This window comes from Prorops nasuta, unplaced genomic scaffold (genome assembly GCF_024137725.1).
Source record: "Prorops nasuta isolate Cenicafe-Biocafe unplaced genomic scaffold, Cenicafe_Pnas_1.2 PNAS00012, whole genome shotgun sequence".
Lineage (NCBI taxonomy): Eukaryota > Metazoa > Arthropoda > Insecta > Hymenoptera > Bethylidae > Prorops > Prorops nasuta.
Window position 1 is genome coordinate 6,917,546 of NW_027116809.1, and position 27,945 is coordinate 6,945,490.

The 27,945-nt window shown below is 34.6% G+C and overlaps 4 protein-coding genes across 4 annotated transcripts; 2 read left to right on the plus strand and 2 right to left on the minus strand.

Annotated features, from left to right (window-relative positions):
- Positions 1-3,820: 3,820 nt before the first annotated feature.
- On the plus strand, positions 3,821-6,303 carry LOC136777891 (E3 SUMO-protein ligase ZBED1-like). Its single transcript, XM_066734473.1, has 6 exons — positions 3,821-3,875; positions 3,973-4,026; positions 4,206-4,384; positions 4,497-4,692; positions 4,768-5,409; positions 5,525-6,303. The coding sequence occupies exons 1-6, from the start codon at positions 3,821-3,823 to the stop codon at positions 6,301-6,303; spliced, it is 1,905 nt and encodes a 634-aa protein (XP_066590570.1).
- Positions 6,304-9,904: 3,601 nt separating this feature from the next.
- Positions 9,905-14,749, plus strand: LOC136777892 (trichohyalin-like). The gene is made up of 4 exons (XM_066734474.1): positions 9,905-10,029; positions 10,281-11,318; positions 11,390-13,801; positions 13,843-14,749. Exons 1-4 carry the CDS (start codon positions 9,905-9,907, stop codon positions 14,747-14,749), a joined length of 4,482 nt encoding a protein of 1,493 aa, XP_066590571.1.
- A 1,194-nt stretch (positions 14,750-15,943) lies between these two features.
- LOC136777893 (uncharacterized) lies at positions 15,944-17,189 on the minus strand. Its single transcript, XM_066734475.1, has 5 exons — positions 17,033-17,189; positions 16,797-16,953; positions 16,559-16,725; positions 16,180-16,467; positions 15,944-16,125 (listed from the first exon to the last, which is right to left on the minus strand). The coding sequence occupies exons 1-5, from the start codon at positions 17,187-17,189 to the stop codon at positions 15,944-15,946; spliced, it is 951 nt and encodes a 316-aa protein (XP_066590572.1).
- A 4,094-nt stretch (positions 17,190-21,283) lies between these two features.
- Positions 21,284-24,243, minus strand: LOC136777894 (putative nuclease HARBI1). Its single transcript, XM_066734476.1, has 5 exons — positions 24,034-24,243; positions 22,209-22,454; positions 21,999-22,134; positions 21,445-21,924; positions 21,284-21,312 (listed from the first exon to the last, which is right to left on the minus strand). The coding sequence occupies exons 1-5, from the start codon at positions 24,241-24,243 to the stop codon at positions 21,284-21,286; spliced, it is 1,101 nt and encodes a 366-aa protein (XP_066590573.1).
- Positions 24,244-27,945: the final 3,702 nt, after the last annotated feature.

Below are 27,945 nucleotides of genomic sequence, written 5' to 3' on the forward strand. Positions count from 1 at the left end.
AATTTCCGAAGAAATTAATAATAATCTATCTTTATCTTTGTCTTAAAGTCGTTTACCCTTAATATCAATAGGTAAAACAAATAAATCATCTAATGCCAGTGTAAGTAATATAAGATTAAATTATTTTCAAATAGATGAACGCAAATGAAGGATATAATGACAGGAGGACACAAGGATTATTGATACATGAAACATGGATAATGCTGAAAAACATATTTATTTAAATTAAGCATGTAAATGGTAATTTGGAATTACAAAGCATTTTACATGTTTCAGAGTGCTTGAAATTTTGTTGTAATAATCGATCATTCCAACAATGTATAGCTGTTTAGTATTAAAAAGAGAAAATAATTACAAATTGAAATAATATAAATGTATTGTAAATGACAGCAAGCTGTTTATTTTGCTCGAAGTCTCATGAAATCTTAAATTATACATAATTTATGAGAAATACTATAATACATATTGCCAAAACGATAATTAGGTTATTGCAAAGCATACATTAATTTTCATAAAAATTTGTGAAAGATATTCACTTACTTTTTACTTTAAGTAAATTACAATATTGATTTCTCAATAAACACTCCTTCTCCTTTCGAGAGGAACATATGTCTTGCATACTATCATAATAATAAATGTAGTACAATGTTATATTAAAACCTTATATTCATATTGAGAGAATTTTAATCCGCTGATAGATACGCAACGCATTGGGAGAGATAGGAGAGAGAGAGAGAAAGAGAGAGCAAAACTCGCGCTATCCTACTCTAGCGGAACAGATGAGCGAAAAGGATTTTAAACGAAAGTCGAGAGAGAATCCGAGTAGCCTAGCGGAGTAAGAATTAGAAAGAGAGGAGCGATGAAACTATACCGCTCTCGCTTGCACCCTAAGTGAATCGACGTCCAGCGAAGGTAGCCGAAACACAGATATTCCAAATGGCAGTATAGGTAGCCAGTAGTTCGCTTTTCTCCGCTAGGAATGCAAGTGGGCACCTAATAGTTCGGTTTTCTCCGCTAGGGGTGCAAAGATCTCTCACGCATGACGGTTGCATGTGTGCGTGCCAGCTTGGTCGACATGGTGGGGAGAGGAATTTCCCACGAGTTACCAGCACTGCTGGAAAGGTTCCTGATGCATATAAAATGTGCTGCTGCTCCTTGATGCTCGAGAAGAAGAAGAAGATTAGCGTGTCTGGTCCTCTTGCATTTTGTTAATTGTAGAGGTGCTATGATTGTATTCTCATTCGTCTCAGTTTCTTCCACCATAGTAAAAATATTAATAGAGACATCATTATCTTCCTCAAATTTCGGAATCTGTTTTAATGTAGTCGGAAACGTTATACTTCTAACGTCGAAAACAGTTGTAAAATGAGGATATGAAGATTTTCGTAGTGGATGAGTATTCGGTTTTGCCGGATAGAATGCAGCCGTTACAGCCCATGCAAAACATGTATTATCATCACTGTGTATGTTTATCACAGCCTGTTTATTCTTAATAGATTCTGGAAGCTCGATTGCACAATCTATATGCTTCGGGTTATAATAATTTATATTTATAATTAAATTCAGAATTTTTTCCAACGCCCACCCACTATCACGCTCTTGAAACTCACTCAATTCTTTTAGAATTTTGTCTATTATATTTGTATTGTACCAATCACTAAAACTATCAGTTTTTTATAAAACTGCATTGCGGGTTCAGATATGTTTAATATCACTTATCTCTTTACAAATAAATTGTCCGTGAAAGATTCAATTTATCTTAACTGCGTTCAAGTTATTAAACACTTTTTCTGTGTAGGTCTATACTAAGTCTTTTGAACCTGTTAGAAAATCACGTGGTTCTATATAATTATAATTTACAACCATTCCGCTACATATTCGAGATTTAAATGAAGACTCGAGATTTTTCCAAATAAGCTTTCTCATTCCAATTGATTTCTTATTTTTTGCCGCATGCAGAAGTAGACGCTGGATAGTTGTTATTTCAGTCAGATTTTTGTGTACTGTATCGGGAGCTGCAGATCTATTAACATCTCTTAAACTTCAAATATAATCACGACACTTTCGTACCCACTCATGATAATTATGCTGATTTCCTAAATCAGGATTCTTGAGAGCATGATTCAAACAATAACTCTTATCCTTAGCTGCTCTAAGTAGAAGACACTGTATTTGTGCAATTTCTGCAAAATTTTTCTGCAGCGTGCCTATAGGTCCGTTGCGATTAGAGATTCTGAGTTTATGAATATATTTACGACACTCGCGTACCCACTCGCGATATTCTTCTTGCGTTTTCAAATTCTATTTCGTAGAGACATCTTTTGTTCTTTTCTTCGAGAGGATTAATCAGGAACTGAGGAAAAGTGGGTGGGAAACTGAGCTCTCTTTAGATAAAGGATCTCTGAAACACTTCAGGGGGTAAGAGAACATTGAGGACAGATAACAACATGTTAGAAAATAGATGCAAGCGTTTTTCAGTTATACATATATTCCAGATTTTTGCTCATACATATATTTCATATAATAGACATTTTCTAAGGCACATACACCTTCATGATTCAAACATGCTGGAAGATGTGAATTATGCAAGCTATCTTCTAAATCAAAATCCCCCCACATAAAATTATCTACATTAGTTATTTCTAAATTACAAATATCTCTTAACCAATTTGTATTTTCAATTCCTTTCACAAAAATCTCATCCTCATCATCATAGATATACTTCCTTATAATATCTTTATATTTATAGTAGGGTGAGTAGCCATCCGCCCAATTTAAGCCGTGATAATTTAGAAAGAACCAGCTAAAAAGAAACATTATATTAAACAAAAATAATATATATTTTTTCTTTTTCATATACTTACTCTGTCCGCTTTCGCTCCTCTTCACTTAGCCATGAATATGAATAGGGAGGCGAAAATAAAATATGGAACACTTTTTGTTCTTGTACAACAGCAAATTCTTTGATTATAAATGACTTATCCGTCAAACGGAATCCTTGAAAATCAACGAACGTTGGTGCCATTATGCCTACGTTTTTTATACTAAAATAATTCTATTTAAATATGCATGTTTCATGAAAATTTCCCCCTCTCTTCAAGCAAATTATTCTTGATCCCTCCTACTATCCTGTCGGAAATAGTTAGGCTACATAAGGTAACTAATCATCGACTTCGAAGGGTGAAAAAACCTTCCCTCAACTAGGGCCCCGTAGGATAACTTAGGTCCCCGTAGGATAACTAACCAACGGTACCATAGGGTGAAAAATACCCCCTCCCTAACCAAACTCGGTCCCACTATAAGACCTTCCAACTGTGACATAGGGTGAAAAATAGGGATGGGCTTTTGATACCGATACCTAGGAATATCGATACTTTTTCCTAAAGTATCGAGTATTTTGGAATCGATTCTAAATCAATCGATACATGGCTATATCGTTACTTTGTAACCAAGAATCGAATATAAGGTATCGAATAATTTTTTATGAAATTTTTGACAATTGTAATAAAGTTTATTCAAATAACTGACGCGTTTAAAGTTTTGCTTTCGATTTTTCTTTGGGCTTGGGGTTATCGCCATTTTATTATTTTTATGACCTACTATACTGTGAATGCAAGAGAAAGACAATGCAAAATATATTCAACCAATAAGTTTTTAATATTAATATAACTAGGAAAATTTTAGAAATGATTTTAATTTTGTTAAACGTGGATTTTTGTACACAATATTAGTACATATTTTTTCCTAATGCTCTAAAAAGTGAAATTGATGAAATTCCAGAGAAAGAAGAATAAGATTCAATGGTCACGTTTTTGACGGAATGAATACTGGTCGATATATTTTTATTACATGTAGCTGCTGTTTTATATTAATTCGTAAGTGAATTTGCATTTTTTAAAAAAATTTAATAATGAATTCTACTGTAGCTTTAACATTTTTAATTAGCACATATGTTTTATTTTATTATGTTAGGAGAAGACCTACATCCTTATAATTTCCAACAAATAAATCACCATTCCCAATCCAGTATTAATTTCTTCTCTTGATCCTATAATAATAACAAATATATATATACAGGAGTAAGTACGGTTTATATATATTAAAAAGGAAACATTATTATACAATGTTTATTTATAATAATTTAAAAACTACAATTACTTTGTTTTATTTTAGTTTTCAATAAAAAATTTTAATTTTACTTGTAGTGCCTCCACACAAAAGCATAGCATGGAACTATTTTACGAAGGTGTCACAAGGAGCCAAATGCAAATTTTGCAATTCTATTATAGTTACTAGTGGAAATACAAGTAATATGCTTAAGCATTTGAGAGTTAAACATTCTAAACCGATAGAAGGGCATATTTCAAAGAAACAAAGAACAGAAGTAATATTATATTTTCTTTTAATATTTAATAATTATTCTAAATTAATCTTCCATTAGACTGCCGTATATATTATCCAAGCTCTTAACTAAAATAAAAACTAAAATTTAACAGATGATGTGCATGGAAGCAGAAGCAGAAGCAGCTGTAGATGATCCTTCCACGTATGAACAGGGTACATTGCTTTCACTGAAACCCTCAACGTCTACAGTTACAATGGGACAAAAAAAAGCACCATTATTGGAAAATAAATACTTAGAAAATCAGCCAACGATAGTAACATCATTATCATCAATTAAATCTTTTGAAGGTAAATTATAATAATACTGTATTTGATTTATATTAGTAATATATTTGACATTAAAAAATGTGCTTTTAATTTTAGTTGGTGGACAGAAAGCAAACGAGATTACAAATGCAATTATATTGATGATTGCTAAAGACAATTGCACTCTCAGCACTGTAGAAAAAAAAGGTTTTCAGAAACTAATGAAAGCTGTGGCACCAATGTATAAAATTCCTAGCAGGAAATGTATCACACAATTAATCGAAGAAAAGTATTCAGTATTATCCACTGTAGTACGTGAAAGATTGTCGAGTCTTGAACACATCTGTTTATCAACGGATATTTGGACGGATACTATAAACACAAAAAGTTACATAGGAATTACAGTGCATTATGTTTGGGGTGAGACTCTGAAAAGTGCAACCTTCAGTATAATGGATCTTTCGGAACGCCATACAGCACAAAATATCGGTGAATGGATTTTAGAGATTTTGGAAATATGGCACATTAACAAGGAAACGATTGTCGCGATTGTGAGCGACAACGCATCAAATATGACTAAAGCTATCAAAAACACATTTGGTGAACATAGGTTTCTGTCATGCTTCGCCCACTCATTAAACTTGGTGGCTACTCAAGTTGTCAGTGACAAAGATATAAGAGAGATAGTTGACAAAGTGAAAAGAATAGTAACTTATTTCAAGCATTCAGTGGCTGCATCGGATGAACTTAGAAAACAAAGTGAATTAAAACTAATCCATAGCGTCCCCACCCGTTGGAATTCTACGTTTTACATGCTTGAGCGTTTTACAGAATTATCATTAGTTGTTTGGATCAATTATGCTATATATGCTAGAATCTCCTCCGATGCTATCAGCTTCAGAGCTTCAAGCGGTGAAAGAATTTGTCAAGGTGTTACGCCCACTAGAGCAATCAACCAAAGAATTGTGTGCAGAATTATACATAAGTGCTAGCAAAGTGATACCAATTGTGAATTGTTTAAAAAATAATCTATCTGATATAAGTGTGCAAACTCCAATTGGTAAAAAAATTTATTATTTAACACTCAGTGCTTTGGATGATGGATTTCTAAACATAGAAAACAATAATATGTTGGCTATGGCATCTTTACTAGATCCAAGATTTAAATCCTTGCACTTTAAAGATGACAAAGAATTATCCTCAGCGATTTCATGTCTTAAAAATCAATTGAAAGTTAATGAACGTGTTGAGATTTCTGAAAATGATCCTGTATCTAATAGTCGAAATGAAACAGATATTAATGATATATGGAGTTATCATAACAAACTATTTGCTGATAAAAATAAAACAAACCCAGATGAATGTGATATTTCAGAAAGTATGCCAGTGTTGCTACAACATTATTTAAATTTTGCTCTTTCTGATTTGGAGACAGATTCTATTATTTTCTGGAAAAAAGAGTTTGGCGCCACATATCCAAGTTTAAGAGATGTAGCAATACGTTATCTGCCAATTACTGCAACATCAGTTCCCTCTGAAAGATTATTTTCCAAAGCAGGAATCATAATGACAGAATCCAGAAATAGGTTATCGAGCAAGCATTTGCATCAACTATTATTTCTAAATTCTTTAACAGAGGAATTATTTTATTAAAGATATTTTATATGTATACATGTTAAATGTGTAAGTAAAATTTATAAAAAATAAAATGTAAACTCTATACTTATCGTAGTTGTTTAACCATTGTTGTACTGTTATGTAAAAATAAGCAAAAATTTATATGAAATTATATTATTCTTTGGCTTTTATAATTTTGTTAAACGTAAAAATTAAATATATTGAGTGCTTTCATGTTTCTCATACTTCATATAATAAAAATCAGTCAATTATCTTGTTCCAGTTATTATTTTCTGAAATATATTTAAATTTAGCGCTTCCCTACTACTTTTTTAAAATTTAAATCTAACCTTGTTTAATAAATTATTATTTTTTGGAGAAATTTGTACTCCATACTCGATACTGCTTAGTATCGATACTTGGTATTTAAATATATCGAGGTATCGAATCTGAGGGTTTCGATATGGTATCGAGTCCGGTATCGATACTTCACTAGATTTTGCCCATCCCTAGACTGAAAAATACCCCCTACTTAACCAAACTCGGTCCCACTATAAGACCTTCCAACTGTGACATAGGGTGAAAAATACCCCCACCCTCCCTAACCAAACTCGATCCCACTAATCCCCCTTCCACACCACAAAACAGCTTCCCCGACTCCCTGCCATCGGAACCGCATTGCTCCTCTACTCCTATTAAATTTGATCTAAAGAAATATTATTGTGTAAACATAAATGTAAGGAGGCGTGTCAGGATATAAGATACATTTATGTATATGGGCCATTCCACGTCAAAACAGACAGATTTCGGAGTACAACACCGATTTTTTTTTAAAAAATATGTGTTAATATATAAGAAAATACAAGACTTTTGGCGCTAGTTTGAGTCAAAAATCTTTTTTCGTTTCGGAGATACGAGCTGTCAAAGTTTGCAGTTTTACTGTTTTTGGTAAAAACACGTAATCTTTGAAAATTTATATCTCCTAAACGAATAAAGATAGAAGACTCTGGCTGGAACGAGTGTACTCAGAAAGAATCATACTTTATTAGAAAAATATAAAAAAAGACAGTTTGTTTTAATTGGTTAAAACTATTAACAATTAAAATAAACATTTGAATTAACAAATGTGTTGTCATGCTCTGACAATTATAAAAAAAGATCAGGAATGTTCCTTGGAATGTCCTCTACAAAGAAAAAAATTAAAACGCGTATACTCTCTTGGTGTTCATAGTGAAAAAAAATATTTTATCACGACGCGCTCGGCCAGAAGCGTCGTTCGAGCGGCGTAAACCGGTGAAGCGCATGCGTAACTGAGCGCGACTAGTCTCTACATGTCGGAATCCATCAATCTATGAATAATGCGAGCTAATAACATGTTTTAATTGTTTGTTTATGTTTTTATAAATATTATAAATTAACAATATATTTATTATTATTCTGCTTTATAAGCAGTAGTTATTTATTTACAAAATAATTAGTAATAAGACATTTGAACATGGCATTGAATATACAAATTATATACTAATTTATATTTACATATTTTATTAAATTATGGCAGAAGAAAATATTATGAATATGAAATTTCTGTACTGAAAATATTTAACAAACTTTAACAATTGTATAATTATCTGATTGAGGAAAAGCTTTAGTTTGTAATTGTGTCTTTGAATCTATCGTTAAAAATGCACGATAATTTCAAGTTCCTTTAACTATTTTCACTTTTCAAAAAAATCTCGTACGAAGTGTTTTAATAAGCATTAAAATAATTTAAACGAGATTTTTTTGAAAAGTAAAAATAGTTAAAGGAACTAGAAATTATCGTGCATTTTTAACGATAGATTCAAAGACACAATTACAAACTAAAGCTTTTCCTCAATCAGATAATTATACAATTGTTAAAGTTTGTTAAATATTTTCAGTACAGAAATTTCATATTCATAATATTTTCTTCTGCCATAATTTAATAAAATATGTAAATATAAATTAGTATATAATTTGTATATTCAATGCCATGTTCAAATGTCTTATTGCTAATTATTTTGTAAATAAATAACTACTGCTTATAAATCAGAATAATAATAAATATATTGTTAATTTATAATATTTATAAAAACATAAACAAACAATTAAAACATGTTATTAGCTCGCATTATTCATAGATTGATGGATTCCGACATGTAGAGACTAGTCGCGCTCAGTTACGCATGCGCTTCACCGGTTTACGCCGCTCGAACGACGCTTCTGGCCGAGCGCGTCGTGATAAAATATCTTTTTTCACTATGAACACCAAGAGAGTATACGCGTTTTAATTTTTTTCTTTGTAGAGGACATTCCAAGGAACATTCCTGATCTTTTTTTATAATTGTCAGAGCATGACAACACATTTGTTAATTCAAATGTTTATTTTAATTGTTAATAGTTTTAACCAATTAAAACAAACTGTCTTTTTTTATATTTTTCTAATAAAGTATGATTCTTTCTGAGTACACTCGTTCCAGCCAGAGTCTTCTATCTTTATTCGTTTAGGAGATATAAATTTTCAAAGATTACGTGTTTTTACCAAAAACAGTAAAACTGCAAACTTTGACAGCTCGTATCTCCGAAACGAAAAAAGATTTTTGACTCAAACTAGCTCCAAAAGTCTTGTATTTTCTTATATATTAACACATATTTAAAAAAAAAAATCGGTGTTGTACTCCGAAATCTGTCTGTTTTGACGTGGAATGGCCCATTTGTAAAAGGTCTGCGCCAAGAAAAGAAACATTACTTGTGCAAATATTTGATCAAAGAGAAAGGCATCATAATGATAACATTTGTATTAAAAAAAGATTGTTATCTTTGTTAGAAAAAAATATAGAAAAAAGTAGCTTCACTGATGTGCAGATACCTTAAAAATTAATATTCCTATTACTTTCTCATAGAACGTACATACTATTATTATGTACAATTTTTTGTTTTTAAAAATTATTGATAGTTTAACATGAGCTATTTATTTACAATGGCATATATTTATCCAAGTTTAATTTATTGTTATTCTCTAATTATTAAATCAACATGTTTCTAGATTTAAGGTATTACTTTTGTGACGACAACTTTTCGAGGGCGGACTTTTCCGCCTTTTACTCGCGAGGGGAACACGAGTCCGAGCGTGAGGTGCACAAGACACACGGAATTTTAACAAAGAGACGGACGCCAATTTTTACTTTTAACAATAGTTTATTAATTAACAATTACACAGGTGAAAACCTCTTACTTGGGCGCCAGGCATCCCATCTCGTTCCGCGGCTTGACCGACTGAGACCTTCTCAGGTCGTGCTAGAATTGGCTTACCGAATCCGTACAAATTTATAATAAGCGTATTTATCAGGTCCTAATCCGACGTTTTTAGGAACCTAAGTCACGATTACTTAAACAAAAATGCATTTAGGAACAACTAACAAAAACCAAGGGAATCCACCCTGCTTTTGGCGTTTTTTTAGGTGAACCCATGATCCGGAAATAATAGGACTAAACAAGAAAACTCGAAAGAGGGCACTGGTCCTGGATAACCTGAAAACCCAAAAAATGTTGACCGAAGAATATGACAACGATAACGAAATAATAGGAGTCGATTCCTTAGGTGGCTGCCGCCTTCAACATGGCCGCCCGCCTAAGAATCGGCATCCGAGCAACAACCAAAAAAGGCTCAATAGACTTTCGTTTCCGGTGTGATAGGGACAGGTGTGCTGACAGAAGGAGTAGAAGAGATAAAGAGGATTGGAGGTTAGTGGATAGAGGGAAGGAAGGAAAATAGAGGAGTAGGAAGAGTAAAAAGGGAACGTTAAAAGGAGATATAAGGAGGAGAAGGGGAAAAGGGGAAAAGAAAAGGGGAGCCGGAGAAAAAGTTGGGAAGAAAAGTGAGGTTAGGAAGAAAGGCGGGAAGGAGATAGGAGTGAAAAGGAAAGTGTTGGAGAAAGGGGGAAGGGGTGACACCTAGCGGAGAAAGTGGAATAAGAGAAAGGTCGGTAAGGTAGAGTTGAGAAAGCCGAGGAGGAGGTAGGGACGAGCAAGGAAATTAGGGAAACAATGGAAGGAAAGAGAGTAGATAAGAGGTGGGAGGAAGGGAAAGGAGGGATGGGGAGAGGAGGTGTGGAAGGCGTAGGAGAAAAGGAGAAATTAAAGTTAGGGAAGTTAGGAAAGAGGGAGGAAATGGTAGGGAGGTTAAGAGGCGGAAGCATGGGAAGTGTGGAGGAGATGATGAAGGGAAAGAGAAAGGAGAGGGAAGAGGATGAGGGGGAGAAGGAAGGGGAAGGATGGGTATTTCAGAAGAGTGCGAAAGTGGTGAGAACGCCGGAGAGGAAGGAGGAGGGGATGATGGAGAGAGTGATGGGGATGTTAGAGGAGATAAAGGGAAAGATGGATGGGCTAGAAAGGGGGGAGAGGGAGATAATAAAAAGGATGGAGGGGATAAAAGAAGAAATTGAAAGAGACAGGAAGGAATGGAGAGGAGAGATGGAGAAGTTGAAAGGAAGGCTGGAACAAGTGGAGAGAAAGGAAAAAGAAAGGGAAGAAAGGAAGGAGGAGGGAAGAGGGAAGAAAGAGGCGGCGGGGTATGAAGGGATAGAGAAAAGACTAAGGAGACTGGAATGGGAGAGAGAGAGGAAGGAAAGAGAGAGAAGGAGGAATAATGTGGTAATATGGGGAATGGAAAGAATAGGGGGAGATGAAAACGAGGTATTGGAAGAGGTAGAGAAAATAATGAGGATGATAGGAGTGGAGGACGGAGTACAGGAAGTCAGAAAGATTGAGGGAGGGAGGGAGGGAGGAAGAAAAGGAGTAGAAGTAAAGCTGAAGAATAGGGAAGCAAAGAGAAAAGTGATGGAGGGGAAAAGGGGGCTGAGAGGAAGGAAGGAAAGAGTGGAAGATGACCTAACATGGGAAGAAAGGAGGGTGATGGCAGAGGTGAGGAAAGTGGCGGAGGTGGAAAGGAAGAAAGGAAAAAGGGTGAGCGTGGGATATATGAAATTATGGATAGAGAAGGAAGAATGGAGATGGAATGAAGAGGAAGGGAAGTTAAGGAACAAAGAAGGAAAAGAGATAGGGGAGGAGAAAGGGAGAAAGGAAAATTTTGGGGGAAGGATAGGAGGAGTGGGGCGAAAAGGATAGAAAGGGAGGTAAGGGATGAAAAGGAGTCGAAGGAGGGGGAAAATGAAGGGGAAAGGAAAGAGAAGAAGGTGGAAGGGAGGAGGGAAAAAGGAAGAGGAGGTTTGAGGGGAGGAAAAGAAGGGAAAGGAGTAAAGATAGCATTTTGGAATGTATCGGGGGTAGCAAATAAGGACAAAGAGTTTTGGCAGAAAGTTGGGAAATGGGAGGTGGTGTGTTTGGTAGAGACATGGGCGGAGGAGAAGGACTGGAGAAGGATAGAAAGAAGAGTGCCAAGCGGATACAATTGGTGGGCGCAATGGGCGGAAAGGAAAGAAAGGAAAGGGAGGGCGAAGGGAGGGATAATGATAGGGGTGAGGAGGGAAATAGAAAGCAAGAGAAAGGGAGGCGGCGGTGAGGAAGAGGGAATAATGGAGGTGGAAGTCAAGTTAGGAGGAGAAGAATGGAGAATAATAGCGGTATACATAGGAAATGGGATAAGGAACAAGGAGGAAGGAATAAGGAGAATAGTGGACAGAGAGCAGCAAAAGAGGTGCTTAATAGGAGGGGACTGGAATGCGAGGACGGGGGAGATAGGGACAGGAAAGGTGGATGAAGGAGAGGGGGATGGAAGGGAGTCAAAGGACAAGGTAGTGAATGCGGAAGGAAAGAGAATGTTAGAATTGGTGGGAGAAATGGGTTTAGAAATATGGAATGGAAGGATAGAAGGGGACAGGGAAGGGGATTTTACTTATGTGGGGCATATGGGGAGATCGGTGATAGACTACGTGGTTGGAGACAGAAGGACGAGGAGGGGAATAAAGGGGATGGAGATAGAGGTGAGGACGGAGTCGGATCACTTGCCGCTGGTGGTAGAGACAAAGGGGAAGAGAGAGAGGGAGGTGAGGAGAGGAGGGAAAGGGTGGATAGAAAAAGGGTGGGGGGAAAGAGTGAAGGAGGAATATAGAAAGAGAACAGAGAAATTAGAGGAGGGGAAGGAGGAGGATATAAGGGAGAGATGGAAAAGGCTGCAAGGAGAAATAAAAGGGATAGTGGAGGAAGTAAGGAAGGGGGAGAAAGGGGAAAGAAAGGAGGGAAAGGGATGGTGGGATGAGGAATGTAGGGAGATGAAGAGGGAATTGAGGAGGAGACTAAGAAGATGGGTGAAAGAGGGAAGGGGGAAGGAGGAGTATGTGAAAGGAAGGAAGGAGTACAAGGAGAAATGTGAGTGGAAAAAGGAAAGAGAAAGGGAGAGGATGAATAAGGTGATAGAAAATGCAAAGTCGGAAGCGGATGTGTGGGAGGTAATAAGAAAATGCAGAGGAAGGGATAGGGGGAGAGCAGGAGAGATAGAGATAGAGGAATGGAATAAGTACTTCATAGAGAAGTTGGGAGGAAAAAGGGAAATGGAAAAGAGTTTGAATAGGGAGAGGAGGGGAGATGAAATAGGAAGGGAAGGGGGAATAGATGAGAGGGAGGTAGAGGTGCAGATAGAAAAGGCAAAGACGGGAAAAGCAGCGGGAGAAAACGGGATAGAGAGTGAGATATGGAAGTATGGAGGAAGACAGGTAAAGAAGGAATTGTGGAGGATATGTGACGGGGTGTGGAGGGGAAAGGGGTGGCCGGAAGGGTGGGAGGTGGGAATCATAGTACCGATAAAAAAGAAAGGGGAAGGGAGAAAAGTAGATGAATACAGAGGGGTAACGATAATGGACACGGCGGCAAAAATGTATGCAGGAGTGCTAGGGGAGAGGCTGGAGAAGGAAATGGAGAAAAAGAAGATGATAGGGGAAGGGCAGGCAGGATTTAGAAAAGGGAGAGGAGTGATGGAGAACGTTTTTGTGTTGAATTACGTAGTGAATAGAGAGATAGAAGGTAGGAATGGGGGGATAGTAGGATGCTTCATCGATCTGAGGGCAGCTTTTGATAGGGTTGACAGAAGAAAATTATGGAAAGTGATGGAAGAGGGCGGGATAAGTGAGAGTTTGAGGGGGGCAATTGAAGAGGTTTATAGAGAAACAGCATGCAAAGTAAAAAGAGGAGGGGAAATGGGAGAAAAATTCTGGACGAATAGAGGAGTAAAACAAGGATGCCCGATGAGCGCGAAGCTGTTCATACTATACATGGCGGGATTGGAAAAAAAGTTGGAGGAAAGGGCGAAGGGAGGAGTGCAAATCGGAGCGAAGAAGCTATACACACTAATATACGCGGACGATATAGTAGTGTTGGCAAAAGGGATGGCAGGGTTGAGAATGATGATGGGAGCGATGGAGGAATTTATGGATGAGATGGGAATGGAGATAAGCAAGGAGAAGACAAAGTTGGTGAGGTTTGGCAAAAGAGTGGAAGGAAAGATGAGGGTCAAATGGAAGGGGGGATGGATAGAAGAAGAGAAGGAAGTGACGTACTTGGGGTATAAATTTGGAAGGAACGGAAGGCAGGATGGGCATGTAGCGGAAAGGGTAAAAAGGGCAGGTGGGGTGATGAGGGAGGTTTGGGCATAGGGAAGAGGGTGTTCAGGAATGATTTCAGGAGGAGGGTATGGTTGTACGACAGGTTGGTGTGGCCAGTTGTGGGGTACGGAGCAGAGGTTTGGGGATGGGAAGAAAAAGGAAGGGTAGAGGCAGGGAACGAGAGATATTTGAAGTGGGTATTAGGGCTGGACTGGATGACGCCGGGGTACATGGTGAGGGAAGAGACGAAGAGGGAGAAAGTGAGAATAAGGGCAGCGAAAAGAGCGTGGGACTATGAGGAAAGATTAAGGGAGGGAAAGGGGAGCTGGTGGGCAAGGGAATGTCTGAGGGAGATAGAGGAAAGGGAAAGGAAAGGCGGAAAAATATCAAGATGGGAGGAAGGGAGAAGAAAATTTATGGAAGAAAGAGGGAGAAAGAGAGGAGGGGTAGGTTGGGAAAAGAAAGAGGAAAGGGAGAGGATTTGGAAGGAGATAGAAGAAGGTGAGAAAGAGAGGGAGATGAAGGAAAGGAGAGGGAGAATAGAGGTATCGAGGTACAATAGGTGGTACAAGATGATAAGGGAGGAAGGGGAGCCGAAATATCTGGCAGGTGGGAGAAAGGAAGGGGAATGGAGAAGGGTGGCGAGATTTAGGATGGGTAACGAGATGAGAGAGGGGAATTATTGGAGAAGAGAGGAGGAAAGGAAGTGTAGGGTTTGTGGGTGGGAGACGGAGGGGTGGGAACATGTTATGGATAGATGTGGGGGGTATGGGGAAAGAGACAGAGGGATAGAAGAGAGAGTAAAGGAGGTTTTGGAAGGGGATGGAAGAGGAATAGGGTGGATGAAGGAATTGGAGAGGAGGAGGGATAGAAAAAGTAACCCGGAAGCGAAGGTCCAAGAGGAATGAATGAGGATGGATGGAGGAGCGAATGGAGCGGAGATCTCTCTCACTCTCTCGGAATTATTAGATTAAGTTAGAGTAAGATAGGTTAAGAATGAAATGTAAAAAGGAATTGTAAAGAAGAAGAGAAGGGAGGATGTAAGAGAAAAGAGAGGCGAACCCTGAAAAGGCGCCTGGAAAATAAAAAAAAAAAAAAAAAAAAAAAAAAAAGGCTCAATAACGACGAAACCGATCGCCGGCTCTTTCAAGACAGGAGGACGGTTCCCCTCAGCCACTTATACCCGCTGCTGCCCCGAGAACCCCACGGTAACGAAGAGAAAAGCGTGTACTTCCCCGATGTGGGGTTTCCACGTTACCTGCTCACTATCTACGAATTCAGACAGTCCCTCCGTCCTCCACCAGCATTCCAGGGTCCCTCGCCTTCGTCCGATGCAGTCACATGCACTCGCGGAAAAGCCCGAGGGAACACACTAACTGGGGGGGAGAATAAAACCATAAACCGGCCGGCGACAGGTAGCTAGTACCTACACGTAAATTCGCGAAACGCAGGAGGTCCGTCCTCGATGCTGTCATCCAAGGAAGAGAGTGAGTCCTCGCGGCGACAATTGGCACGTGCCGGGATTGATCAGCGCTCCTCGCGGATTATGGCGTAATCGATCCTAGATCCCGGCACGTGCTGCCGCGGGCGACTCACTAACGGAATTCGGCCAAAGGCCGCGCGACGGTAACCCAATTACCGACCGCGCCCACCTAGCTTTACCGCAAGCAACAAATATTCTGTGACGGGGAAATATCCCGTCACACTTTCTAATAGAACGTACAATTATTATGTACAATTTTTTTGTTTCCAAAACTTATTAATAGGTTAACGTGAGTTACTTATTTTCAGTGGTACATTTACCTATTTCGAATTTATTTTTATTCTCCAATTGTTAAATCAACATGTTTCTAGGTTTGATGTTGAAATAAATTGTATTGCATTACTATATACATATATATATATATATATACTAATTAGAGAATGGGGTTTATTTACCTTAATATTTCTTGAGTCAAAAAGACAAAATCTATTGTATAAGTAAAAATAATTTTATATTGCTAGGTAGCCTTTATAATTTATGAATGTAGTATATAACAATTTCTACAATGGAAAATTACACAAATATTGCAAAATTTAAAATAAGTCAAAAATGATTTCATTTAAGAATATAATAAATTAGCGATAATGTCCCGTTTTTCATTACCGTCTGAAAAAACTCCAACATTATCATGGATAAATAAAATATCTTCTACTGGTACATTAATATCAAAATGATCAACTTCTAAATCTATACAAATATTGTGTAGAATGCAGCATGCCAAGATCAATAGAGGTATCATTTCTGTATTATGCATATATACAAAATGTAATTTTCGAAATATTGCTTTTAACAAACCAAAAGCTCTTTCTATAATTACTCTGGTTCTACATAATTTATTATTATAATTGGTTTGAACGGTACTTAAATGACCATTGTCTTTATACGGGGTTAATAAGAGCTTTGACAGAGGGTAAGCCGAATCTCCAATTAAGTGTGTGCCATGTGGTAAATAATTATCGATATTATTGCTTATCAACATTTTTATGTCACTATTGTTCCAAACTCGTGCATCATGCACGCTACCACAGTATCCAGCAAACACATCTATAAATTTCAATCGGTGATCACAAATTCCTTGTAGTACTATCGAATGGAAACCTTTTCGATTGATGTAACTTGTCGAATTGTTTTTCGGAGCACTAATGGGAATATGTGTCCCATCAATTGCACCTACCACTCCAGGAAAATGACAAAAGTTTAAAAATGCATTTTGAATTTGTAATAAATTGTCGTTCTGGCCATTTTAAATAATCTTCTACATGATTACTTAACACAAAAGCCACATTAAAGACGCAGCTCCATAAAGTACTTTTGCTGCATCCAAATCTGTCCGCCACTGATCTGAAAAATATAAATTAAGTATTCCATAATACATACATATATATTAATTATACATATGTAGATAGATTTACCTATACACTTCCTGGTTTCCAAAAATCCATAACGCCATAGCGAATTGTTTCTCTGGTAATACTTTTGGAGCATTACGTCTTCTCACCAAACATGGCCCAATTTTTTGTAACACAAGCTTAAAAGTAAATCTTGTTACCCGAAAATGTGCCTTAAAATCTAAACAATTAAAATCATATTTAAAATAATACGTAATCTTTTTTACCAGTCACATTTGGTATCTCAAACATATATATACCTGATAATGAATAATGCAGTACAATATTTGAGAAATAATTTTGGACCTTCAAATGGTTTTCTCTATCATACATTGCTGTAATCAGTTCAATATCATCATTGAAATAGTCCTCTTCAATATCATCCATTAATGTGTCTATAAATTCTACATTATCCATTATGTATTTCAATTATTTCAAAAGCAGGACAAGTGTTTGCAGCAATAAAATTAGGACAAGCCAATGTCCTTATGTATAAACCTGCAAGAAAAAGTGTTTTACTTAAACTTGCTAATTGCTTTATATACTTAATAGGTTAATTACGTTATTTTGCAATAACTATTTGCACAACTACAAATTTGATTTAGAACTTCTGTTTCTCAGTTCTCTATCAAAATCCGATCCGATCTGCGTGTATCGAAAGCTTTTCTTAATCCGATTACCTTAGTGCCTTTTCGTTGACTACTAGTGGCGTCACTGTCACTAGTGTAATCCGATCTCAAAATCCGATTTACGATCATCGTAAACGTCCATAATCTATTTCACTACGAGTTCATAGTTCGACGGCTACGTTACGACTGAGGGCGGCGCTGATGTTTATCAGAAGTCGAAAATTCCATAAAACCACTAACGCCATCTGTTGGATGCGAATGGGAAGCACTTTGTTAGGCACACACACCATTACTGTGTTGCGAATGCGTGTGCAACCTCCTTCGGTTACCATCGCTCAGCTTCGGACATCTTCGCTATACATCGAGTTCGAGAGAGAACGGCATAGTTTTATCGGATCTCTCTCTCCCTCTCGATCTAACTTTCGTTTAGCCGAAGAGCCGAGTAAAATTCCGTTTCGTCTTGCTTCAATCCTCCTCCATCTTTCAAACCTCAGATTCGAGTTTGATTCAATCCAATAAATTTTTTTTTTTTTATTGTAGGATGTTTTTTTATTGCCATGAATATATTAGATTAAAAAATATGTAAAAATGGGGTTTTAATATTCCATAGTTACGCTCAAAATATTCTTATAAAAATTTAATTTTTATTTGTTATCAATTCAAATAAGTTATTAATGATTACTATAAATATTCTAAAATTATTAAAAATGAAAAAAAAGAGTCGAAGAGGCCTCGAACCTGGGCTCATCGGTTCCAAAGACCGAGACCTTACTACATGCGCTATGAGAGACTTAAGAATATAGATGATAAACTTGCATAAACTTTATAGCTTCAAATTTGCGTACTCTCCATGTTACACAGATACAAGTATACTTTCTTTCGATACATTTATACTTTATACTATGAAATTAAACCAAATGTATGAAAATATTATTAGGTTAATTTTATGGCCCTAGAATCGTTAATACATTTTCTATAAATTCGCCGTTTTGACTCTTAAATTAATTTACAGAGACACGTAAAACATTAATTGGTTCTGTTTAATTAATAACTGTATGTTTAGAAAAAAAAAGCTTGTAATTATACAGAAATATTAATTTAAATAGTCGAAGCGGTGAATTTGTAGAGTAATAAATATTAACGATAAAGATCACTCGCGCGTTAAACTATGCATGTAATGGAACGAAAAATACAATCTTTTCGAAAGAAAACCCAAGTTCTAAAGGGAAATGAAAAAATACGTAGGTAATAAAATGGCATGCGATTCAAATATAAAAGTGAAGTGTTCTGTGTTTCACTTTGCGTTTTAAATATTATTTGACACTTCAAAATTAATAATTCAGTCATAAAGCCGGAATTGATTTATTACAAATTTAAAAGATGTCTAAATAATATAGTAGATGCCTAGGGTCATATAATTAACCTAATAATATTTTCATATATTTTGTTTAATTTCACAATATAAAGTATAAATATACGGAAAGAAGGTATACTTGTATCTGTGTAACATGGAGATTACGCGAATTTGAAGCTATGAAGTTTATGCAAGTTTATCATGTATATTCTTAAGTCTCTTATAGCGCATGTAGTAAGGTCTCGGCTTTTGGAACGGATGAGTCCAGGTTCGAGACCTCTTCGATTCTTTTTTTTTCATATTTTATAATTTTAGAATATTTATAGTAATCATTAATAACTTATTTGAATTGATAACAAATAAAAATTAAATTTTTATAAGAATATTTTGAGCGTAACTATGGAATATTAAAACCCCATTTTTACATATTTGTTAATCTTATATGTTCATGGCAATAAAAAAACATTCTACAATAAAAAAAAAAAATTTATTGGATGGAATCGAACTCGAATCTGAGGTTTGAAAGATGGAGGAGGATTGAAGCAGGACGAAAACGAATTTTACTCGGCTCTTCGGCTAAACAAAAGTTAGTTCGAGAGGGAGAGAGAGATCCGATAAACTATGCCTTTCTCTCTCGAACTCGATGTATAGCGAAGATGTCCGAAGCTGAGCGATGGTAACCGAAGGAGGTTGCACACGCATTCGCACCACAGTAATGGTGTGTGTGCCTAACAAAGTGCTTCCCATTCGCATCCGACAGATGGCGTTAGTGGTTTTATGGAATTTTCGACTTCTAACAGTTCTAACAAACATCAGCGCCGCCTACCGGCAAGGATTATTTTAGGACCCTACCATGAGCAATCTCCCGTTTCATCTTTGATGACACACTATCCCAAAACGGTAAAATTACGAACGGTACTGCTTGTATAGTAAAACCCATCTTCTCAACTTAGGACGTTACAATGGTTGCGTTCAGCGCAACCAACAGTTGTACAACTGTTGAGAAATTTTACTAGATTTTACTCTGAACGCTATTGCTCGCTGGTCAACTTCTCAAACTGTTAAGTGATCAGTCGCCATGTTTTGGAGCGTAATTTAGTCTACGCTCTTTGTGCTCAACAGTTGAGATTACTTGAGATTCAAAATGTCGTCGGAACCCATGGTTGTAAACAATCCAAATTACTCCACAATGTTTAGACGCGAATATATTCTAAACAATATTTCTTATTTGGTAGATGACATAGAAGAAGTCCATGATAAATTATCTACAGGTATTTATATATTGTACTAAGATAATAATTCGTTATCATAACCTAAAATTAAATATATATATATATATATATATATATTAAAGTTAAATAATTTTAATATCACAATAAGTACGTGAGATATTAATTATTTAACTTAAAAATTAATAAAACTATTTGAAAATTCTAAAAAATTAATACTGTCTGTTTCAGATTACAATTTTTTAAAGGAGTATATTGAATTAAACACAAATAATTTAGAGATTACGAGGGTTCAAGACGAAAATATGGAAGAATCTAATACAAAAATAATTATTCATGTTACTCTTTTTTTATACTATATTAAAAATTCTTTTTAATTTTAAAGATTCAATCAATTTTCAGTGGTGTCGAAAAACCACCCACTTACTCTGGCAAACATATAAAGAGAGATTTAACAAATTTAGAGATCCAAAAGTAAAAAAGAAAGATATTTGGCTGGAAATTGTAAAGGAATTTGAAAAATATGGATATAACGTGAATACCGATATACTCAACAGAAAAATGCGGAACATGCGGAAAACTTACAGAACAATAAAGGATAATAACAGCAAATCTGCGACTGGTCGTGGACGAATTACTTGGGACTACTACGACCTATTTAATGACATGTTTGAAGTGGACAAAACTATAAATTTTGGACCTACTATATCTTCTAGAAAATCAGCACAAAGTGCTACGTTAAGTGCTCCTCATCCTCCCACTAGAACTAATTTAAATAACTTACAAAGTACAGAATTGTCTTCACCAAAATTTATAAATTCCAGTAGTTCTGTATTCATACCAACAACCCCAATAATTGATTTTGCAGATAACTTAATGGATGATTATATAGATGGTCCAGATGAACCAATTATACCATATGAAATGGAAAGTATAACTTCAAGAGCAATATCCGCAAATCCTACTAATAGTCAAACTCTTTTTACAACACCACAAAACCAATCATCTACACCTTCCACTATTAGCAACAATAATGAAAATAATCCTGTGAAGAATCCTACACCTTCCACTATTAGCAACAATAACGAAAATAATCCTGTGAAGAATAAAAGCTTGTATAATTTCAGAAAGCAGCAGCTAGAACTGGAAAATAAAAGAGTGGAAGCCATCAAAATTTTTACTGAAAAAATTGATGAAACGAACAAGATACAAGCCGAAAGAAACAAATTGCTGGAATTATTAATTAAGCAAAACATAAATGAGGGGTAATATTTTTTAATTAAATAAAATACAACTTAGTTATAATTTCTCAAATTTTAACATTGTTGCTGAAAAATAACTATAAGACATAAATATTGCATGTTTTCTTGTAAAAGAACTATATTAAATTTATACGTAAAATAAATTTTATATATTAAATAATGAGACTATATCGTTTCTTTTATTTGCAGCACGATTACTTTCTTCCTGCTGAACGTAATCGAATTCATCTTCCATATTTTCGTTTTCTATCTCTTGCACAATAATCTCGCGGGAGTCAATTTCATTTTCATTAATTATAAAATTATGCAATACGCAGCACGAAGCAATAATATTATTCCCTAATTGAAAATCGGAAATGTCCAAATACTTTAACCTTCTGAATTTACACTTTAATAAACCAAAAACTCTTTCAATTATTGACCGTACCGAAGATAATTTTCTGTTATATATTATTTGCGAATCAGTTAAATATCCATTATCTTTAAACGGTGTTAACAGAGTTTCTAATAACGGATATGCCGTATCTCCAATTAAATGATATTGTGTAGGTAATAATGGATTTTCATTATTTAATAAATCAATATAAAGTTGACTATTTCGAAATACCCTGGCATCGTGTATGCGACCAGGTAACCCAATAAATACATCGATGAACCGCCCTTTATCATCACAGACGCCTGAGAAATACATGATTGTATATAGTAACATTAAAAATCAAGCTAGTATATATATTTAATATGATAATACGTGCCTTGTAACAATATCGAATGAAAACCTTTTCGGTTATAGTAGTCGATCGCATTATTTACGGGCTGTTTACAAGGTATATGACACCCATCAATAGCTCCTATTATACCAGGGGAACCAAATGAACGTATTTTAAAGGTCTGTAATTATATGACAACAACGTTACAACAATGTAAGAAATACATTAATATATTCATATTATAGTCAAACGAACATGAGCTATTTTATGGTATTCTGCAGAAAATGGCCACTTAATATTTTCGGGTAATAAATTTGTTAATATTTGTGTTATTTCTTTGAAAATGCTATGGACAGAACTCTTTGCGATACCAAATCTATCACCAACAGATAGAAAACTCTCAGGTTTTGCTAGCATCCAAACTGTAAACATGACTTTCTTAGGTAGCTCCATTAAATAATTAGGATTTTCCATATTATTTCCAATATAATTGATTAATTTCTATAAACATATATATATATATATATATATATATACAGGGTGTAACGAAACGACCGCCTTTTCTCGTAACTGGAGGTTCGGGGTGACCATCCAAATGCACGTGTAAAATTTTGTTCGAATCGTTCAAGGGGTTTAAAAGTTATTTCCATTTAAAACTCACCCTTTTTCGGTCCTTTTCGAACGACTTTAACTGTGCATAATAAAGTGGAGAAAGTGAAAAAACAATTGACGAACACCCCACTAGAATGTAAAAATGATCGATCGCGCGCGATAATACATTTGCTATTTATTTCATTAATTTGGCTATTAGATTAATTTTAAAAATAGCAAAATCCTTTTCATTACAATTCCAAATCAATTCAATACAAGTATCATTGACTGAATTGATGGAAAGAGGGAGAAGATAGAATGAAAAGGAAAGTATCAAAAGCTAAGATGTCACGCGACTGCACTGATAATTTAATAGGAAACACATCAAGACATTTTCTTTCTACAAACGAAGGTAAAAAGAATTATTTAAAATCAATTCATTGATGATAGAAAAAATTAAACTTACCCATTATTGTTCTCCAAGTTCCTTCACACCGAAGTTTTTGAAAAAGCTTCAAACTGGCTCCTCGATGATTTCCAGAATGCACACTTTCATTGATTTTGCATTTAAGAACTCGCGAATTTAAGCAAATTAGGTGTTAACTTACGTTTCTTCAAAACACCGGTTAATTTGACACTTTTTGAACTGTTTGAAGTAGGCTGAAAAGAGAGACACAGAGAGATAGAATAATCAATCATTCGTTTCGACCACTCTTAATCACCCTACTTCAAACAGTTCAAAAGTGTCAAATTCACCAGTGTTTTGAAGAAACGTAGGTTAATACCTAATTTGTTTAAATTCACAAGTGTTTAAATGCAAAATCAGTGATAGTGTGCTTTCTGGAAATCATCGAGGAGCCAGTTTGAAGCTTTTTCAAAAACTTCGATTTAAAGGAACTTGCAGAACATTTAATGGGTGAGTTTAGTTTTCTCCTTCATCAATGTATTGATTTTGAATCATTCCCTTTAGCTTCGTTAGTAGAAAGAGAATGCCCTCATGCATTGTCTATTAAGTTATCATTGCGCTCGCGCGATATCTTAGCTTTTGATACTTTCCTTTACATTGCGTCAACTCGCTCTTTCCATCAAATCAGTCAATGATGCTTGTACTGAATTGAATTGGAATTGTAATATAAAGGATTTTGTTATTTTTAAAATTAATCTAATAGCCAGATTAATGAATTAAATAGCAAAAGTATTACCGCACGCGATCGATAATTTTTACATTCTAGCTGGGTGCTCATCAATTGTTTTTCACTTTCTCCACTTTCCATTATGCAGTTAAAGTCGTTCGAAAAGGACTGAAAAAGGGTGATTTTTAAATAGAGATAACTTTTAAACCTCTTGAACGATTCGAACGAAATTTTACACGTGCACTCAGTTTGTCACCCCGAACCTCCAGTTACGAGAAAAGACGGTCGTTTCGTTACACCCTGTATATAACAGTATGCAAAATCTTTGTAAAAAAATAAAAAATACTCTACTTTACCTCAAAACTTGGACGTGATATACGAAAATGATCTTTAAATAAATTGTTAGAGTATAGTGGAATTATTTTTTCTACATAATTTTCATTTTTCTGTACAGCTTCACGGTTTTTTCCTTCAAAACGTAACGGCTCTTGTAGGTCATCTATTAATATTTTTATTAAATTTAAGTCAAGCTCACTATCCAATGCAATTAACAGGGCTGCATCCATATTTAACGTATAAAGGTACGATTTCACTTGTCGCTCGTCGCTAGCGACAAATGGTCACGTGGTACAAGGTATACCCTTTCCCCTTACATATTCTATCGCTAGCGACACCGAAGTAAAGTTGGATTTATCTAACTTGTCAGCGACATCGCTACTCGTATTTAAACAATGGAACGGAACGGGCGGAACGTTACCTCGACTCTCGTGTTCAGCAAATTTGAAATTGAGATATGGAGGGGGATATAAGTTTAAAATACACTTGTCAAATTTGGAGCAAGTCTATAAATATGAAGCTAAAAAACAATATAATATTAAGATTTAATATATGATGTAGCGTTAACGTATTTAACAAATAAAATTATCAAAATATGGATAACTATAATTTTACTAATGTAAAGTATTTCTTATAGATGATCTTATCCCACAAAAAACAAGCTTCGCTTGTAAAAAATGGACGGCAAGTACATAAGTCGCATCTAGCATGATTAATATATAATAATATAAAATATTTTAATTAAAAAAAATAGTGAAATCCAAATGTTAGGCAAGTATAAATTTTTACCATGGCGAAAATTGAAATTTGGAAAAAAGTTAATAGCAATACAAAAATTACTTGCCGGGCCCGTAATATCCATGTGTAAGTCGTTATCTTGCTATATAAGCGTTGCTTCTCGTAAGTTATAAATGTGGCTATTTAATACGACTGCACACAACGGGCCCGGCAAGTAATTTTTGTATTGCTATTTACTTTTTTCCAAATTTCAATTTTCGCCATGGTAAAAATTTATACTTGCCTAACATTTGGATTTCACTATTTTTTTTAATTAAAATATTTTATATTATTATATATTAGTCATGCTAGATACGACTTATGTACTTGCCGTCCATTTTTTACAAGCGAAGCTTGTTTTTTGTGGGTCATATATACAGCTCTTTTAAAGTTTTACAATACCATATTCTAATAATGGTGTCATGCCCTGTTGAATGTAATCGACATAAGGCAGGATCACATTTTAGAGAGATTACACCTGCCCGATACCTCTCTTTAACTTTACCTCGTATGACCATTGAAACCTTTAAAAACATTCCAATACATTTATTATAGTTTATCCTAATTACGATTATTGCAATTAATTAAAATGGATATATTCTGTAAAATTTGTTAGTTACGCAAGGTAATTAATGTATACCTTTACAGCAATGTTAAAAGTTACGCTTTACACTCTGCTTTAATAAATATATATTCCCTTCTGTCAATAATCTTCATATCAAATTTTCAAATATCTCCGTTATATAGGACACGGATAAATTTACAAAGAACCTGCAACCAAAAAATTACACAAAGCATCGTGTTCTTTACAATAATAAATTAATAATTTAATAAATAGTTTTTACTAACCTTACATTCAATGACAGATAACCGGATAAATATTACTTGCAATCTGTCAGTTGAGGTCAACGTTGCCAGATTGTAAAATTTGTTTAAAATATCCGCCGTTAGAGTCGCAAAAGGCTGTGCAAACTTCAATCATATTCATGTCATTATGTATGTAAAGCGGATGCGCCTGACCGAAAAATTTTTAGGCCAAATGTCCGCCTACCCATTTCACGTAGTAAAGAGTATTGTTAAATCATCAGGTTTGGACAGTTCATGCAAGAACAAACTGAGTCGAGCATTCTACTTTACCTACTGTTTAGTAGTAACTGTCGATAAATGGCAATATCATTTTCACTAGTCTGAATTTTTCGATTATAATACTTTTCGGTCATAATACACTTCTGCGATAAATATATCTACCGATATAAATTTCAATTCCGTTAAAGTTACCGACTGACCACTCATTCCGACATATGCAGAATTCATACAGAATCTGTCTACTTTCTGTAGACAGTCTGTAGGAAGCTCCTGTACTGCAGATCTGCAAACCAGATTCCCCGCCATGGCGGAAATAGGAAAGGTCAAGATTTGCAGCAGAATCTGTAGACAGAAAATGCTACTAGGATTCAAGCTACCAACACTTTCCAATGATAAATTTCATTATTTTATTATTTTCTCCACTGACATTCTATAATAAAACATAGTATTTTACTTTAATTTTCTAATAATGTAGGAATGAAGTTAGTGTGCCTACTTAAAGGTCTGGAGAACAGTCAACTTCACATGAAATTCTTGTAATAGGAAAACTAATATTCAAAGCAAAAGTTCAAAGAATGATGAAAGGTGGAAAGTGGGATAATATCGAATTATTATAATTATTTACATATTGTTAATAGTTTATTAAAGAATTGAAAAGGAATTTGAGTTAAATAAAAGTAATGACTATTATATCGTGTATTTAATGAAAATGATTAATTTAATGATTATATTTGTAAAAATAAATGCAATATTCTTTCTTTAGTTGAAATAAACTTTACTTAGAAAATTACACTATCTACATTAATATCATAAATTAAATATTTTGAATTTTTTATTCTGTTAAATTTAAATTTGATACAAAATTGTGATTTGAATGAAAGTTCTAAGAAAACTTTATCCATATTTTCATTATAAGTTGAATATAACTGAAAATATCGATTCAATTTCTTGATTGAAACGTAACGTTACTCGTAAAAATGTCTCAAATGTATAAAGACCTATTTTCTAGCGAATAAGATGTAAGTAAATAATTTTAATAGATTTAAATAGAATTTTTTTTAATTAAATTCATTTTCTAATACAAATTTTCTAATTTTTATAGGAATTAATCGAATGAATCATATTAGAAGGTACGTAAAAAATTAAATCAATATTAAATAAATTTAGCCTAAAAAATGACGTTTATTTAATATTTTTAAATGCATATTAAAAAGTAAAATTGTTAAAATTAATGATTTGATTAGGTAAGTATTGCTCTTTGGATTGATAGGAATATTGGAAAGCTCCCTTATATTATTCCGCAACAATTAAAAGGATAATACTATATTTTAAGTAATTTAATTTTATAAAACGTTATGGGATCCCACAAAAAACAAGCTTCGCCTGTCAAAAAAAGCAGCAAGTACATTAATCGTCTAACATAAATAATATAATAAAATAAAATATTCGAATTAAAAAAATTATAGTGAAACGCAAATTTTAGGCAAGATATATTTTTTTGTAGCAAAAGTTAAAATTTTTATAAAATAATAGTAACACAACAAAGTTACTTGCCGGGCCCATAGTGTTCATACCTAAGTCGCTATATATTAAAATACAAGCGTTGCCTCTCGTAATCTTAAAATTTAGCAAGTTAATGCCATTGCATACAACGGGCCCGGCAAGTAGCTTTGTTGTGTTACTATTATTTTTTAGAAATTTTAACTTTTGTTATAGTAAAAATATATACTTGCCTAAAATTTGGATCTCATTAATTTTTTTAATTCGAACATTTTATTTTATTATATTGTTTAAGCTAGACGATTAATGTATTTACCGCCTTTTCTTACAAACAAAGCTTGTTTTTTATAGGATCCGAAATATAATATATACTTGGCAACGCTAGCGACAACTTTTATGCCCTATCTATATTAAACAGTTTTTTTTCATTACTTTTAGTGATATTATGCCTATCAAATCTAACCAATTTATTTTGTTCTTGACAGTAAAAATTTGAATCACTTATCATTAAACCATTTATTTTTAAAATTTTGTTATTTCCTACGTCTAGAGAAAGATTTCTACCCAAA

Bases quoted from the DNA above. Each gene is read 5' to 3' on its own strand.
- LOC136777891 (XM_066734473.1), top strand. From the start codon at position 3,821: ATGAATACTGGTCGATATATTTTTATTACATGTAGCTGCTGTTTTATA. The intron at 4,385-4,496 runs GTAATATTATAT...AAAATTTAACAG, and splicing joins CAAAGAAACAAAGAACAGAA to ATGATGTGCATGGAAGCAGA. The intron at 4,693-4,767 runs GTAAATTATAAT...TTTTAATTTTAG, and splicing joins ATCAATTAAATCTTTTGAAG to TTGGTGGACAGAAAGCAAAC.
- LOC136777892 (XM_066734474.1), top strand. From the start codon at position 9,905: ATGGCCGCCCGCCTAAGAATCGGCATCCGAGCAACAACCAAAAAAGGC. The intron at 10,030-10,280 runs GTTAGTGGATAG...TCGGTAAGGTAG, and splicing joins AGAGATAAAGAGGATTGGAG to AGTTGAGAAAGCCGAGGAGG. The intron at 11,319-11,389 runs GTTAAGGAACAA...GGGGAAGGATAG, and splicing joins TGGAATGAAGAGGAAGGGAA to GAGGAGTGGGGCGAAAAGGA.
- LOC136777893 (XM_066734475.1), bottom strand. From the start codon at position 17,189: ATGGATAATGTAGAATTTATAGACACATTAATGGATGATATTGAAGAG. The intron at 16,954-17,032 runs GTATATATATGT...TTAATTGTTTAG, and splicing joins ACTGCATTATTCATTATCAG to ATTTTAAGGCACATTTTCGG. The intron at 16,126-16,179 runs GTTTGTTAAAAG...TGCATAATACAG, and splicing joins AATTATAGAAAGAGCTTTTG to AAATGATACCTCTATTGATC.
- LOC136777894 (XM_066734476.1), bottom strand. From the start codon at position 24,243: ATGGATGCAGCCCTGTTAATTGCATTGGATAGTGAGCTTGACTTAAAT. The intron at 22,455-24,033 runs GTAAAGTAGAGT...ATATGTTTATAG, and splicing joins TATCACGTCCAAGTTTTGAG to AAATTAATCAATTATATTGG. The intron at 22,135-22,208 runs GTTCGTTTGACT...ATATAATTACAG, and splicing joins AATACCATAAAATAGCTCAT to ACCTTTAAAATACGTTCATT.